A 13,362-nucleotide genomic window follows, 5' to 3' on the forward strand; every position below is an offset into this window, starting at 1 on the left:
CAGTAACTCTATTATAACAATGAGTTTTCTTTCTGTAGACAACCCCCCTCTATTTGGCCATTCCAGAGGAAGGGGTACGTCACGATCATTTTTGACTGGATACCGCCAGTAGAGACTTAGGTGAACCATATGATAGCATCCATAGGGGCGATTTCTTGGAATGACCCTATTGTTGGAATTTCCAAAGCAATTTTGAAACCGTCTTTTAAGGGGCGGTAAATGACATTTAAAAGTTTACCAAAAGGCCACTACAAGTCCAATTAGTCTATTTCAACAATTGAACGACCGGTCTAAGACCAGACTCGAATGACCAGTCGACATCCTTTCAAAACAATTTTGTTGATGTATTCGTTACTAACAAACACTGAAGGACCAGGCAATGTCAAGCAGCCAGGGCCTGTGGAAATCAGAATTTGCTCTGAAGAACGATCTAAAACAATAAATAAATAATTACTAGACCACTCTTAATACCGGTCTGGTCTGATTAGGAGTGAAATAAAACAAGCGATACTTTTATGGACCTACCTGGTTATCAAATTAATCAGTGAACATTGAAACAATGAAATACATAAGACATAACTGGTCAAAATACAAAAAAATAAAGAAAATGAAAGCATATCTATTGAAAGAAACTATCAACACTATTGAAAAAGATTTTTGAAAAAGTTTACAGAAAACTCAAATCCTTACCCTCCACCGTGACATTTTCATCGTAAAAAAACTAATAATAATAATAATAATAATATGGCTAAGAACATTAATGTATTCTTATTAAAAGTGGTTCTTATAGATAAAAATGCGATTTTTGAGCCAAAAATATTTGTTTGCAAAAATCTGCTTGCGCCATCCTTTAACTATGATTGTACCCTACTTTCATGCTAAAAATCAGAAAAAATTAATGATCCAATTTTTCACAAAGTCCAAAAAACCCGTTTTTAAGCCGTTTTTTGGCCCAAATTTGCCCAAAAATTTTTTTTTTTTGAAAATCGGGCTCCGTCACATTCGAGGGTTTATGGTCATGCACCTTTGTGCCAAAAATCAGAAAAAACTAATGAGCCAATCTCGAGAAAAGCTGGTAACTAACACACTAACTAACTAACGAACGAACATGGGTTAATTTATAGGACCTCCACCCCACCGGGGTAGGTCCAAAAATCGAACTTGCAACTTATTGCAGACGCCTTTGTGAGCATATGCCAGTACTCACACATATATCGCCTGACATTAAGCAAATTACTTGATTAATAAAAATCGACGTCACTGAAAATATATTATTTGACGTCAAATAAAAAAATTGATTGATAGATAACTGATTTCAAAAAAAATTATTTTCATTCTTCGAACCCACCTTCTTGCTTAGACTTGAAGGATTTGTGTCTGCTCATTTTCGAGAAGATAGTTGAATATAATTGTAAAAATTTCATATATTGAAACGTTGGAATCTTCATCATGGTAGCTCTTACTATAGTAGAAGATTGTCTATTGAATGGATTTGTTCTAGGACGGAGCCTAGGCGAGGGAGGCTTTGGCATGGTTAAACAAGCAAAATACGCTAAGTTTGATCTCCCAAACGATCCTCTCGCCAAAAGGCTCCGATCCTTAGGACACAGCGACCAAGTAAGTTGTCCTGCGGCTTATTCCTGAATGTTTGGCGATTCTGTTTCCATAATTAATTTTTGAATTGATTTTCAAAAAAACTCTTTATTTTGTTGATTAGCTCATTCTCTCTAAGTATTCATCAAAGAGAAAAACTGAAACCACAAACCTCCTTTCGGCATAGGGATGGATGATGGTATGAAATCAAAATTGTTGAAAATATAATACTTTTCTCTCTTATTCAATTGCAGGTCGCCATTAAGATCATGCCGAAGTCTATCGGAATGGTTACAATCAAAACCGAACTGAATTGCATGATCAGCCTTTCAGGTTCTTCCAACGTTGTAAGTATTTCCTCTTTCGAGTATAAATGTTTCAACGGAATAGAAGGAAGTTTTGGAGCATCTTGGGGAAGGGAGGGGTTAAGAATTATATGTAAACAGAAATGAGTAGCTCCATGACCATAAACCTGAAAAATGCCTACACAACACCTAAATTATAAATTCTTATAGTTTCAATACTACATTACGAAATTCCAATTTCTTTGGAAAATTATAAGGAAATCAAAACGTATTTTTACAGGTTCAACTCCTCAAGTTCTTCCAAGGAAAAGAACACGTATATTTTGTTATGGAGTTTTGCAGCGTTGGAGACCTGGCACATTTCGTGTTCAAAAACAAAAATATTGACAACATGAAATTCTTTAAAGAGATTGTTCTTGGTGTGCAGCAATGCCACCAAAAAAACATTGCTCATCGGTAAGATCTTTTTGTTTCAATACAAATTTGTTTTGCTAGGCGAAATGAGCACCAGGTTTATATAAGTAGAAAGGTTACATATAGACCAGCCCAACCCCTTGGATAAGAATTTTTGAAATCATATTGAAGATAAAAATTCGATGAAAACTTGTTAAAAATCAAGAAACATTTTGAAAATGACTTCCAAGATGTTTTCCTCAAACACACTTGTCACCTAACAAATCTAGTTATGTTAGGGAAGAAATTTACATTTTACAACCCATAAATAAAGTGATATTTTCTTTTTACTTAAAGATTTTTGGTTACTTTTGTTTTTTCAGCGATCTGAAACTGCAAAATGTTTTGATCGATCAAAACGGTACTGTCAAGATTGCTGGTAAGTTTTACAACAAGATTTGTTACCAAAAGTATAAATGTTTGTAGCATGCCCAAAGCAGGGTTTGCTGGTGTATCCATCTTTAGCAGAAAAATTGTGACTAAGGAAAGATTTAAAGTCTTTATACATGTCAATGTTTGAGTTTTCTATCAAGTTATATTATGAAGCTAAAAGGCAATACAGCATTCATTTGATTAATCAATTTTGCCATTACGATATATTTGTTCATCTATGACCCCCAATTTTCCTTCAATTTCAGATTTTGGTCTTGGATTTATCCTTTCCGAACCAGGACAGTTATGCGATGAATACTGTGGTACACCAGGTTACACAGCCCCAGAAGTTGACCGTGGCTATCAGCTTTTAAGTTACGATCCGTATTGTGGCTTTAAAGCTGATATTTACAGTCTGTAAGTCGATTTTTTTATCTCAATTATTTTCACAACTTCTGAAAAACTTCGAACTTTAACTAACAACGCCGTCCTATTATCCACTGAGTCCTATGTGTACTTAAAGATTTCTCGTTGGATGGTTTGCAGGCTCGATTTCTCATGTTAGTTGAACTCCTCGAGTGGCACAAAAAAGAACGCTCGACTAACTTTTGTAACAAGACATCTTGAAGGCACCAAGGCAAAATGGTGTACAGGGACATTAAAGTCCTGAGTCCCTCATTGATACTCTTAAACTAATGTCTATTTTTTTTCTTGTCGGTAGGTCCTATCTGCACTCTGTATCATCTAATGATTTCCTTTTTCTTTTACTTTTTAGTGGAGTCATCTTGTACAGGCTATTAACTGGAAAATATCCACAAAAAACATGGTTTAAAGATTCTTCTTTATCTGCAGGTAGGATTTTTGTCCTCGACTTTGTTCTAGTTGAATTTTTATGTAAATTTACATCTTCTCAACAAAAGTCGTTGATCAGGCACGATTACCCTCAAATCAAACACTGCCAAAATCTATTTACAGACCCTTTTGTTCGGTTTCCTCTAAATAAAACAATTTTGCATTCTTCACTTCAGAATGCAGAGACCTCTTGCTTTCTATGTTGAAATATGAACCACAACATCGTCCATCAATCAACGAAATTGCCAACCACCCTTGGTTTGCATCTCAAGACGAAGAGGCTAACAAAGAAAGTCAAGAGAACGAAAAGCTTCTAATGATCAACAAACTTGTTGGAAAGCTTGATGGTCTAAACGCAAACAAAAAACAACTTGACAAAGCGTTGGTCCTAGCCAAAAACAAAAACAAGATTTTGAAACAGCAACTCGGCATTGCACAAAAGGTATATTAAAGTTTTTCTTTTAAATTAAGTAGATAACGTTTGCGAACTCGTCAGTGAATTACAAGCTTTTTCACATCGAGTTGACAGGAACGTGGAGCAATATTGATCACAAAGAAGGGAAGAAATATTTTTTTTGTTTATTCAGCACAAATTGAACACAATATAACTATAGGAGACACCTGCCTCATATAAAACAAGTGTCTAAAATGAAACGGGAACACTTCTGTAAAATTAAAACCTTTAAGAAGTATATTTTATTGAAGCTTAATTTTGTCAAGTAAGCCATGGTCACCTATCGTTTCTTCTCGTTGGGCCGATGAAACGATAACTCGGATACTATGCTAAATTCAAAGGGGAGGCAGAGCTAATATATATATTTCTTGCTCCTTTCTGGCTGATTGAAAATAATTGTATTATTCTTTTGGTCTTCATTTTAGGATCATATCCTTCAACACAACGGAAAATCTATCTTGAAACCAAACACGGTAAGCATTATCTTCATAAAAATAATTCGCCTTTGCCTCGCTGACCCAAGGAGAATTTTTTTGACACGTAAGAATGAAAAGAAGGAGGTGAATGAGAAATAGTTTTTAATCGTGTTCAAGTTAAAATTTGTTTTAACTCGAGTTTGGGTGAGAGTTAGAAATCTTGTTCCTGCTTGATTCTTTTATATTTTCAACAAAATATTCTAAATGCAGTATCAAACAGACCAGTAAACCAAGTTGGTTGCTGACTCGAGTTCGCAATGATGGTAAATATTTTTATTTATTTTCTGTAGGTTCCAATCAACAACATCAAAGTCATCAAAGATGAAAAACGTGTTATGATTGAAAACTTGATTAAAAAAATTTACAACATCAAGAATGTCATCAAGAACAAAAAACGAATGCTGGTTGAGTTAAAGAACGAAAATACCAAACTTGCGCAAGACGCTGAAAAAATCACATTTGTTGCTAACAGCTCACGATTTCCTAATGGACACCATTTCCAGCCCCAAGAATTCTGGGAATGAATCAATCAAAAACATTTTTGTTAGTTTTGTAAATAGTATATAATTAAAAGAACTTTATAAAATCATGGTATTAAAAATCAAAATCAAATACAAACAAAACTCTTTAAAAACCCAAGAACAATAATGCCGTGTTTTTACTTCCCTCGTTCTAGCACATGATAAAGCATTACCCGAAGACGTAGAACCGATATTAATAAAATATGATGAAAAACGATAAAGATAACACCTTTTTGCATCACGCCAACCGAAACATTTTGCGTGGGTTCTTCTTCGTATCGTAAAAAGTAAACACCTCTTACAAAGTAAACATGCTCAAAATAAGAAAAATGCCAAACCTATTCTGCACCTTAACGCGTTTTACTCGATAACACCACTGCTTTTAGTTTGAAAAGATCGGGATTAGTAGAATCCCTCTAACGGGCACCACAGGTAATTTTTTCACTATCGGATAAAATATTCACGATACTAGAAGGTTGAACTTAACCAAGTGGAGAATATTAAATCGAACTATAGTTCAAAATTTTCTCTTTTTGTCCAAACCGATCGGGGCAGTTTAATCTGCGCATTGAACTTCTAGACAGAAAATCTTCATAAAAAGTAGTTGATTAGGATCGGGCTGTCCAGCAAACCAATCAATTATCTAACAGACCAATTAATGAGCCCCCCTGCGGACCTTCAGTTTACACAATCACGCAATTTTTTTTCCAAATTCACGCATTCACGCAATGTTTTTTCGCAATTACCACAATTTTTGTTTGCGCAAAGTTTTTCAATTCAAGCATTCACGCAATTATTTTTTAATTTTCTTGCATTCGCGCAAGTGAAAAAGCCCATTCACGAATTCAAGCAAACTGCCTGGGGTTCCCAATAACCAACGGATCTCATATCAGAAATTATTGTATTCAGAAAACTTCACACGCCATTTTCAGATACTGTGGAATTGCCTTTTCTACTGAATTTACTCTGAGAATTCGTGATAATCTAAGTACCTTAAGTTTCATCATAGTGTTTATTATTTAATGGGTCACTAAAAACGTACAAAAATGGTATAGATAATTGATTTCGGAAAATTGAAGTGACTCATTGAGAGAATTATTGACGTAAAACAAAACAAAAAATTGTATAAAATGACTATTTTCTGCAGAAAAAAAGGTTATCGTTTCGACGCACCTTTGAGAATAGACGCTCGAATGACTATTCTCGTTATCGACCGCCGGAGGCGGTTTCTTTCATAGTGGTACGCTAATCTCATTTTGCCTTGGCTCATTACTTTGTCTACCATTTACTTTCGGTTTTTTTAACTAGATTACCCAGGTGTTTCTCTTTTTTTTCCCTAAATTTCTTTTATTCGGAATTGAAAAATCGAGACATGAAAAATGACTATATTGTAATTTGTTTTCAATGAATAATCTAAAATGTACTGGAGATGACATGTTTATCTGGTATATGACATGTAAGCGTTAATAATGTGCGCGCGCTCTTTCGCGAGCGTGATGCGTGATTGCGTGATGGAAGGCGGTCGTTTCAGTGTGGTTTACATCCACACTGTGACCTAGTTTTATGAGAATTGTATTATTGAAACTTGTTAATTATATTGATATATTGAAGCATAGTGTCCTTTATAAAGGGGGGGGGGCGGGAACCAATTTTCCAATTTTGAATGGGCAAGGGGGGGAAATGAAAATTTGAATAGTAAAGAGGGAAAAAAAGAGGGGGGAAAACATCGATAGTTGGCAAATTTGGAAAGGGGAAGTGTGAAATCACTTCAATTTTATCTCAGCAACCAAGGTCAGTCCACATGATATCATGTGATTAGATCATGATTGAAAAATTAACCAATTTTCGTTCTATTTTGTTTAGTATTCCTTTTGCAGCAAAATTTTACGTTTTTGTCAGGTTGAAATTTGAGAAATTTATACGGGTATATGGGGGGGGAAATGATATTTTCAGAATTTTCTGGGGGAAAGCAAAAAAGAGGGGGGAAACTAAAAAACTGAAAAATCATAGGGGGAAAAAAAGTGGGAGATTTAAAAAAATCAAGAATTTGGTGGGGGGGACAGACCTGGAAGACACTATGTGAATATCATGATGACTATTGAAGCACAAGAGTACTTACATTATGGATTTGTTCTGGGACGGAGTCTTGGTGAGGGAGGCTTCGGACAAGTGAAACAGGCGTCATACGCTAGATTCGACTGCCCGAATGACTCTCTTGCCAAAAAGCTCCGTTCCATGGGACACAGCGACCAAGTAAGTTATTTTGTTTCTTCTTCTTTAAATACTACAGCTTTTTAATGTCAGTTTTAATGTCAGCTTCGACATCTCTACGGTAGAAAATATTTGAATATGGGTTTTTTGGATAGTCTGTAACATTCTGATTGCTACATTGGTATTCAAACATTTAATGATCACTTTCAAGGCATAAAATCTATGAGTCAGGAAAATGATAGATATGAAAGCATCGCTTGAATTGCAAGAATGGTTTCTTGATTCATAAAAATGACTTTGTCGGCGGGATGGGGGAAATTTTCCTTGAAGAACTTTCCAAAATGAAAAAGAAATTTGTTTCATAAGAAAGGTACATTAATTAAAACGAATTCTGATATTTTTTAATTACAATAATTGATCAAACGGCCAAATGATTAAGTTAAGTCCTCATAAATCGAGCATCGACCGATTGACTCATGACTGATTCGAAAAAAGAAATCTCCCTCAATTTTACTTTCGCAAATAAGGCCCGAATTCACAGAAATCGGGGAAGATTGTGTTTCTGAATGTTCCTACATAATTTGGTGCGGTGCGCAGTTTCTTTAAAGGGCTATTTAGACTACACAATATATTGGCTTACAATAAATGTACGTTTCTTCTTCTTTAAATACTACGGCTTTATAATGTCAGTTTTAATGTCAGGTGCGACATCTCTGAGGTAGAAAGGGGATTTTTGAATATAGTCTGTAACATTTTGATTGCCACATTGGTATTCAGACATTTAATGATCGCTTTCAAGGCATAAAAACTGTAAGTCAAGAAAATGATAGATATGAAAGCATCGCTTGAATTGCAAGAATGGTTTCTTGATTCATAAAAATGACTTTGTCGGCGGGATAGGGGAAATTTTCCTTGAAGAACTTTCCAAAATGAAAAAGAAATTTGTTTCATAAGAAAGGTACAGTAATTAAAACAAATTTTTTAATTACAATAATTGATCAAACGGCCAAATGATTAAGTTAAGTCCTCATAAATCGAGCATCGACCGATTGACTCATGACTGATTCGAAAAGAGAAATCTCCCTCAATTTTACTTTCGCAAATAAGGCCCAAATTCACAAAAATCGGGAAAGATTCTGTTTCCGAGTGTGCCTACATAATTTACACGTATACTATAATATTGAAACCATATTTTTGAGACCATAAAAGTACTGTTGGGGTGGGTATTCAGTCTAAAAAAGGTTTTGTACGGACCTTGCAGGTCGGAACCCTGTTTCTCTAAAGGGCTATTTAGACTACACAATATATTGGCTTACAATATTCAACAATATGGTTTGTAGACCGTAATGTACAAAGTACAACAGTAACTTTATTATAACAATGAGTTTTCTTTCTGTAGACAATCCCCCTCTATTCCAGAGGGAGGGGTACGTTACGTCACGATCATTTTTGACTGGATACCGCTAGTAGCACCCTCGGATTGAACCTATTGTTTAAATTTCCCAAGCGATTTTCAGGACTGGTCTTTAGACGCCTTTTTAAGGGCCAGTAAACGACTTAATAAACAATGACAATTAATAGCGGACTTTTTGCAGCGTCCGTTTCAACAATTGGACGGCTGGTCTCAAACCGGACTCGAATGACCGGTCGACATCCTTTTCTAAAAAACAATTTTGTTGATGTATTCGTTATTAAAAAAAAACAGAAGGACCAGGAAATGTTAAGCAGCCAGGGCCTGTGGAAATCAGAATTTGCTCTGAAGGCCGATCTAAATACCAGACTGGTCCGATTAGGAGTCAAATAAAGAAAATCGAACTTTTAACTTAAACTCGAACTTATGCAACTATATTGCAAACGCATTTGCAATATATTGTGAGCGTCATATGGGCGTCATATACTCAAATTGCCTGATATTTAAGCAAATTACAGTCGGGACCACTCCATGAAAAAGGCAACTATTGCCTTAACAGGAAATATTTCCCAAACGGGAAGGTGGAAAACTTCCTGAAATGGCTAGACTTTCCAAATCGGGAAGTTCACCAGTTTCCCGATCGGGAAAGTGTCCTCTGAGCACTCCGGAAATGCCTGTGGGAAGTTTAAAACTTGTCCCTCTTGTAAAGGAGAGAAAATAAATAATATTCACCAGATAGTTAAGAAATCCAACAGGTATTCGATCAAGAAACAAAAATCTGCTTTGTTTACAGAACAAGGCCCGTTCGGGGACGATGAAAATTTCTTGACCGAAACGGGAAACAGAAAAGTAATGAAATTTTCAATCTGGAAACAGTTTCCTTTTCGGGTTATTTTCACCTTCTCGTTGGGGAAATATTTCCCATTAAGGCAACAGTTGCCTTTTCCGTGTAGTGGTACCGACAGAAATACTTGATTAATAAAAATTGACGTCATTGAAAATATATTTTGACGTCAAATAAAAAAATTGTAGCTAACTGTTTTCAAAAAACTTTTATGTTTCATTCTTCGAACCCACCTTCTTGCTTAGACTTGAAGGATTTGTGTCTGCTCATTTCGAGAAGATAGTTGAATATAATTGTAAAAATTTCATATATTGAAACGTTTGAATCTTCATTATGGTAGCTCTTACTATAGTAGAAGATTGTCTATTGAATGGATTTGTTCTAGGACGGAGCCTAGGCGAGGGAGGCTTTGGCATGGTTAAACAAGCAAAATACGCTAAGTTTGATCTCCCAAACGATCCTCTCGCCAAAAGGCTCCGATCCTTAGGACACAGCGACCAAGTAAGTTGTACTGCGGCTTATTCCTGAATGTTTGGAAATTTTGTTTCCACAATTAATTTTTGAATTGATTTTCAAAAAAAGTCTTTATTTTGTTGACGAGCTCATTCTCTATAAGAAATCATCAAAGAGAAAAACTGAAACCACAAACCTACTTTCGGCATAGGGATGGATGATGGTATGAAATCAAAATTGCTGAAAATATAATACTTTTCTCTCTTTGTCAATTGCAGGTCGCCATTAAGATCATGCCGAAGTCTATCGGAATGGTTACAATCAAAACCGAACTGAATTGCATGATCAGCCTTTCAGGTTCTTCCAACGTTGTAAGTATTTCCTATTTCGAATAAAAATGTTTCAACGGAATAGAAGGAAGTTTTGGAGCATCTTGGGGGAAGGGTGGGGGTTATATATGTAAACAGAAATGAGCAGCACCACGACCATAACATGAAAAATGCCTACACAACACCTAAATTATGAATTTTTATAGTTTCAATACTATATTACGAAGTTCCAATTTTTTTGGAAAATTATAAGGAATTCAAAACATCTTTTTACAGGTTCAACTCCTCAAGTTCTTCCAAGGAAAAGAACACGTATATTTTGTTATGGAGTTTTGCAGCGTTGGAGACCTGGCACATTTCGTGTTTAAAAACAAAAATATTGACACGATGAAATTCTTTAAAGAGATTGTTCTTGGTGTGCAGCAATGCCACCAAAAAAACATTGCTCATCGGTAAGATCTTTTTGTTTCAATACAAATTTGTTTTGCTAGGCGAAATGAGCACCAGGTTTATATAAGTAGAAAGGTTACATATAGACCAGCCCAAGCCCTTGGGTAAGAATTTTTGAAATCATATTGAAGATAAGAATTCCATAAAAATTTGTTGAAAATCGAGAAACATTTTGAAAAATTTTGAAAAGCCTTCCGATGGTATTTATAACGTCGAAGACATTTTCCTCAAACATACTCGTCACCTAACAAATCTAGTTATGTACCCCCATGTTAGGGAAGCTCTATACTTTTTACAACCAATATATAAATATATATCTTCTTTTCACTTAAAAAAATTTCCTTATTTTTGTTTTTTCAGCGATCTGAAACTGCAAAATGTTTTGATCGATCAAAACGGTACTGTCAAGATTGCTGGTAAGTTTTACAACAAGATTTTTTATCGAAAGTTTAAACGTTTGTAGCATGCCCAAAGCAGGGTTTGCTGATGTATCCATCTGTAACAAAACTGTCCATTAAAAAAATATTTCAAAGTCTTTATACATGCCAATGTTTGAGTTTGCTATCAAGTTATATTATGAAGTTATAACGCAAAACAGCACTCATCTGTAAATTGATTTTTTCAAAAAATTTCTTCAAAACCTAATTTTCTTTCAACTTTTAGATTTTGGTCTTGGATTTATCCCTTCCGAACCAGGACAATTATGCGATGAATACTGTGGTACACCAGGTTACACAGCCCCAGAAGTTGACCGTGGCTATCAGCTTTTAAGTTACGATCCGTATTGTGGCTTTAAAGCTGATATTTACAGTCTGTAAGTTGATTTTTCTTCTCATTTTTGATTATTTTTATAACTTCTCAAAAAACCTACATTGTTGTCAATGAACTTTCTAACTGGAACTCAGACAAAAAAAAACAATGCAAAACTAACGGGGTAATTGACAATCAATAAATTTCAACGAATTATATATCATAGGGTCATAGTTACCAATCTTCAAGATATATTTTGGATGAAAAACCTGTATTATCTAATGACTTCCTTTTACTTTTAGTGGAGTCATCTTGTACAGACTATTGACTGGAAAATATCCACATAAAACATGGTTTAAAGATTCTTCTTTCTCTGCAGGTAAAACTTCCTCTTGACTTTGTTCTTGTTGAGTTTTTATGTCATTAATCTAAGGTACTCAAAAAATTCATTGACCAGGCGCCATTCCCCTCACTATTGCCGCAAAAAATCTTTCTTCGCACCAAAAGATAATTTTGTTTCGTCTAAATAAAACAATTCTGCATTCTTCAACTTAGAATGCCGAGACCTCTTGCTTTCTCTGTTGAAATATGAACCACAACATCGTCCATCAATCAACGAAATTGCCAACCACCCTTGGTTTGCATCTCAAGACAAAGAGGTTAACAAAGAAAGTCAAGAGGCTGAAAAGCTTCAAATGATTAACAAACTTGTTGAAAAGATTGACGGTCTAAACGCAAACAAAAAACAACTTGACGAAGCGTTAGTCCTAGCCAAAAACAAAAACAAGATTTTGAAACAGCAACTCGGCATTGCACAAAAGGTACATGAAGTTGATTTAACTGAAGCTCAATTTTGCTGAGTAGCCATGAACAGCTGTTGATATACATGGGTTTTAATTTTTTTGTCGTTTTAAGTTTCCTTTTAACCTTTTTGTTTGACTCATGATAAATTGGCTTGGATGGTAAAGTGTCGGGGAGACGAAGCCAAAATACAAATTGCTTTCTCCCTTCCGACTGGTTGAAAATAATTGTATTCTTTTGGCCTTGATTTTAGGATCAAATCCTCCAACACAACGGAAAATCTATCTTGAAACCAAACCTGGTAAGTATTATCTTCAATAATAGTTTTATTCGATTGACAGTGTAAAACACCTCCATCAAGATAAGCCATAATTTTCGATTTTACAAGTGAGCAATTAGGCTTATAAGGATAGGACTCCTTTCATTAGGCGAATTCGTCGTAACTTGGATAACCTATGTGAAATGAGAGTTAAAATATTACCCTACTTGATTCTTTTATATTTTCAACAAAATATTCTAAAAGCATTATCAAACAGATCAGTAAACCAGATTGATTGCTGACTCGACTTCGTAATGATGGTAAATATTTTTATCTTCTGTAGGTTCCAATCAACAACATCAAAGTCATCAAAGATGAAAAACGTGTGATGATTGAAAACTTGATTAAAAAAATTTACAACATCAAAAATGTCATCAAAAACAAAAACCGAATGCTGGTCGAGTTAAAGAACGAAAATACCAAACTTGCGCAAGACATCGAGAAAATCACATGCGTTGCTAACAACTCACGATTTCCTAATGGACACCATTTCCAGCCCCAAGAATTCTGGGAATGAATCAATCAAAAACATTTTTGTTAGTTTTGTAAATAGTATATAATTAAAAGAACTTTATAAAACCATGGTATTAAAAATCAAAATCAAATACAAACAAAACTCTTTAAAAACCCAAGAACAACAGTACCGTGTTTTTATTTGCCTCATTCTAGAACATGATAGAGCATTACCCGAAGATGTAGAACCGATATTTATAAAATATGAAAAAAACACCTTTGCGCATCATACCAAACGAAACATTTTGCGTGGGT

The 13,362-nt window shown here is 34.9% G+C and overlaps 3 protein-coding genes across 4 annotated transcripts in view; 2 read left to right on the top strand and 1 right to left on the bottom strand.

Moving 5' to 3' along the window:
- Positions 1–13,362, bottom strand: part of LOC136803984 (proteasome adapter and scaffold protein ECM29-like) — a 71,087-nt gene that overhangs the window by 25,062 nt on the left and 32,663 nt on the right. The gene's annotated exons all lie outside the window — the stretch shown is intronic.
- LOC136804003 (testis-specific serine/threonine-protein kinase 5-like) lies at positions 1,413–5,136 on the top strand. The gene is made up of 9 exons (XM_067060742.1): positions 1,413–1,617; positions 1,848–1,940; positions 2,179–2,354; positions 2,675–2,730; positions 2,990–3,140; positions 3,499–3,575; positions 3,752–4,017; positions 4,455–4,502; positions 4,796–5,136. The coding sequence occupies exons 1-9, from the start codon at positions 1,450–1,452 to the stop codon at positions 5,027–5,029; spliced, it is 1,269 nt and encodes a 422-aa protein (XP_066916843.1). The 5' UTR covers positions 1,413–1,449; the 3' UTR covers positions 5,030–5,136.
- On the top strand, positions 7,196–13,216 carry LOC136804002 (uncharacterized). 2 transcript variants are annotated; one of them, XM_067060741.1, is made up of 9 exons: positions 7,196–7,279; positions 10,224–10,316; positions 10,551–10,726; positions 11,085–11,140; positions 11,388–11,538; positions 11,777–11,853; positions 12,030–12,295; positions 12,529–12,576; positions 12,878–13,216. In XM_067060741.1, the coding sequence occupies exons 1-9, from the start codon at positions 7,262–7,264 to the stop codon at positions 13,109–13,111; spliced, it is 1,119 nt and encodes a 372-aa protein (XP_066916842.1). In that variant the 5' UTR covers positions 7,196–7,261; the 3' UTR covers positions 13,112–13,216. The 2 variants fall into 2 exon arrangements, with proteins under 2 accessions (XP_066916842.1, XP_066916841.1); XM_067060740.1 differs by lacking the exon at positions 7,196–7,279 and adding an exon at positions 9,729–9,993.

The sequence above is a fragment of the Clytia hemisphaerica genome, unplaced genomic scaffold (genome assembly GCF_902728285.1).
Source record: "Clytia hemisphaerica strain Z4C2 unplaced genomic scaffold, Clytia hemisphaerica genome assembly, whole genome shotgun sequence".
Taxonomy (NCBI): domain Eukaryota; kingdom Metazoa; phylum Cnidaria; class Hydrozoa; order Leptothecata; family Clytiidae; genus Clytia; species Clytia hemisphaerica.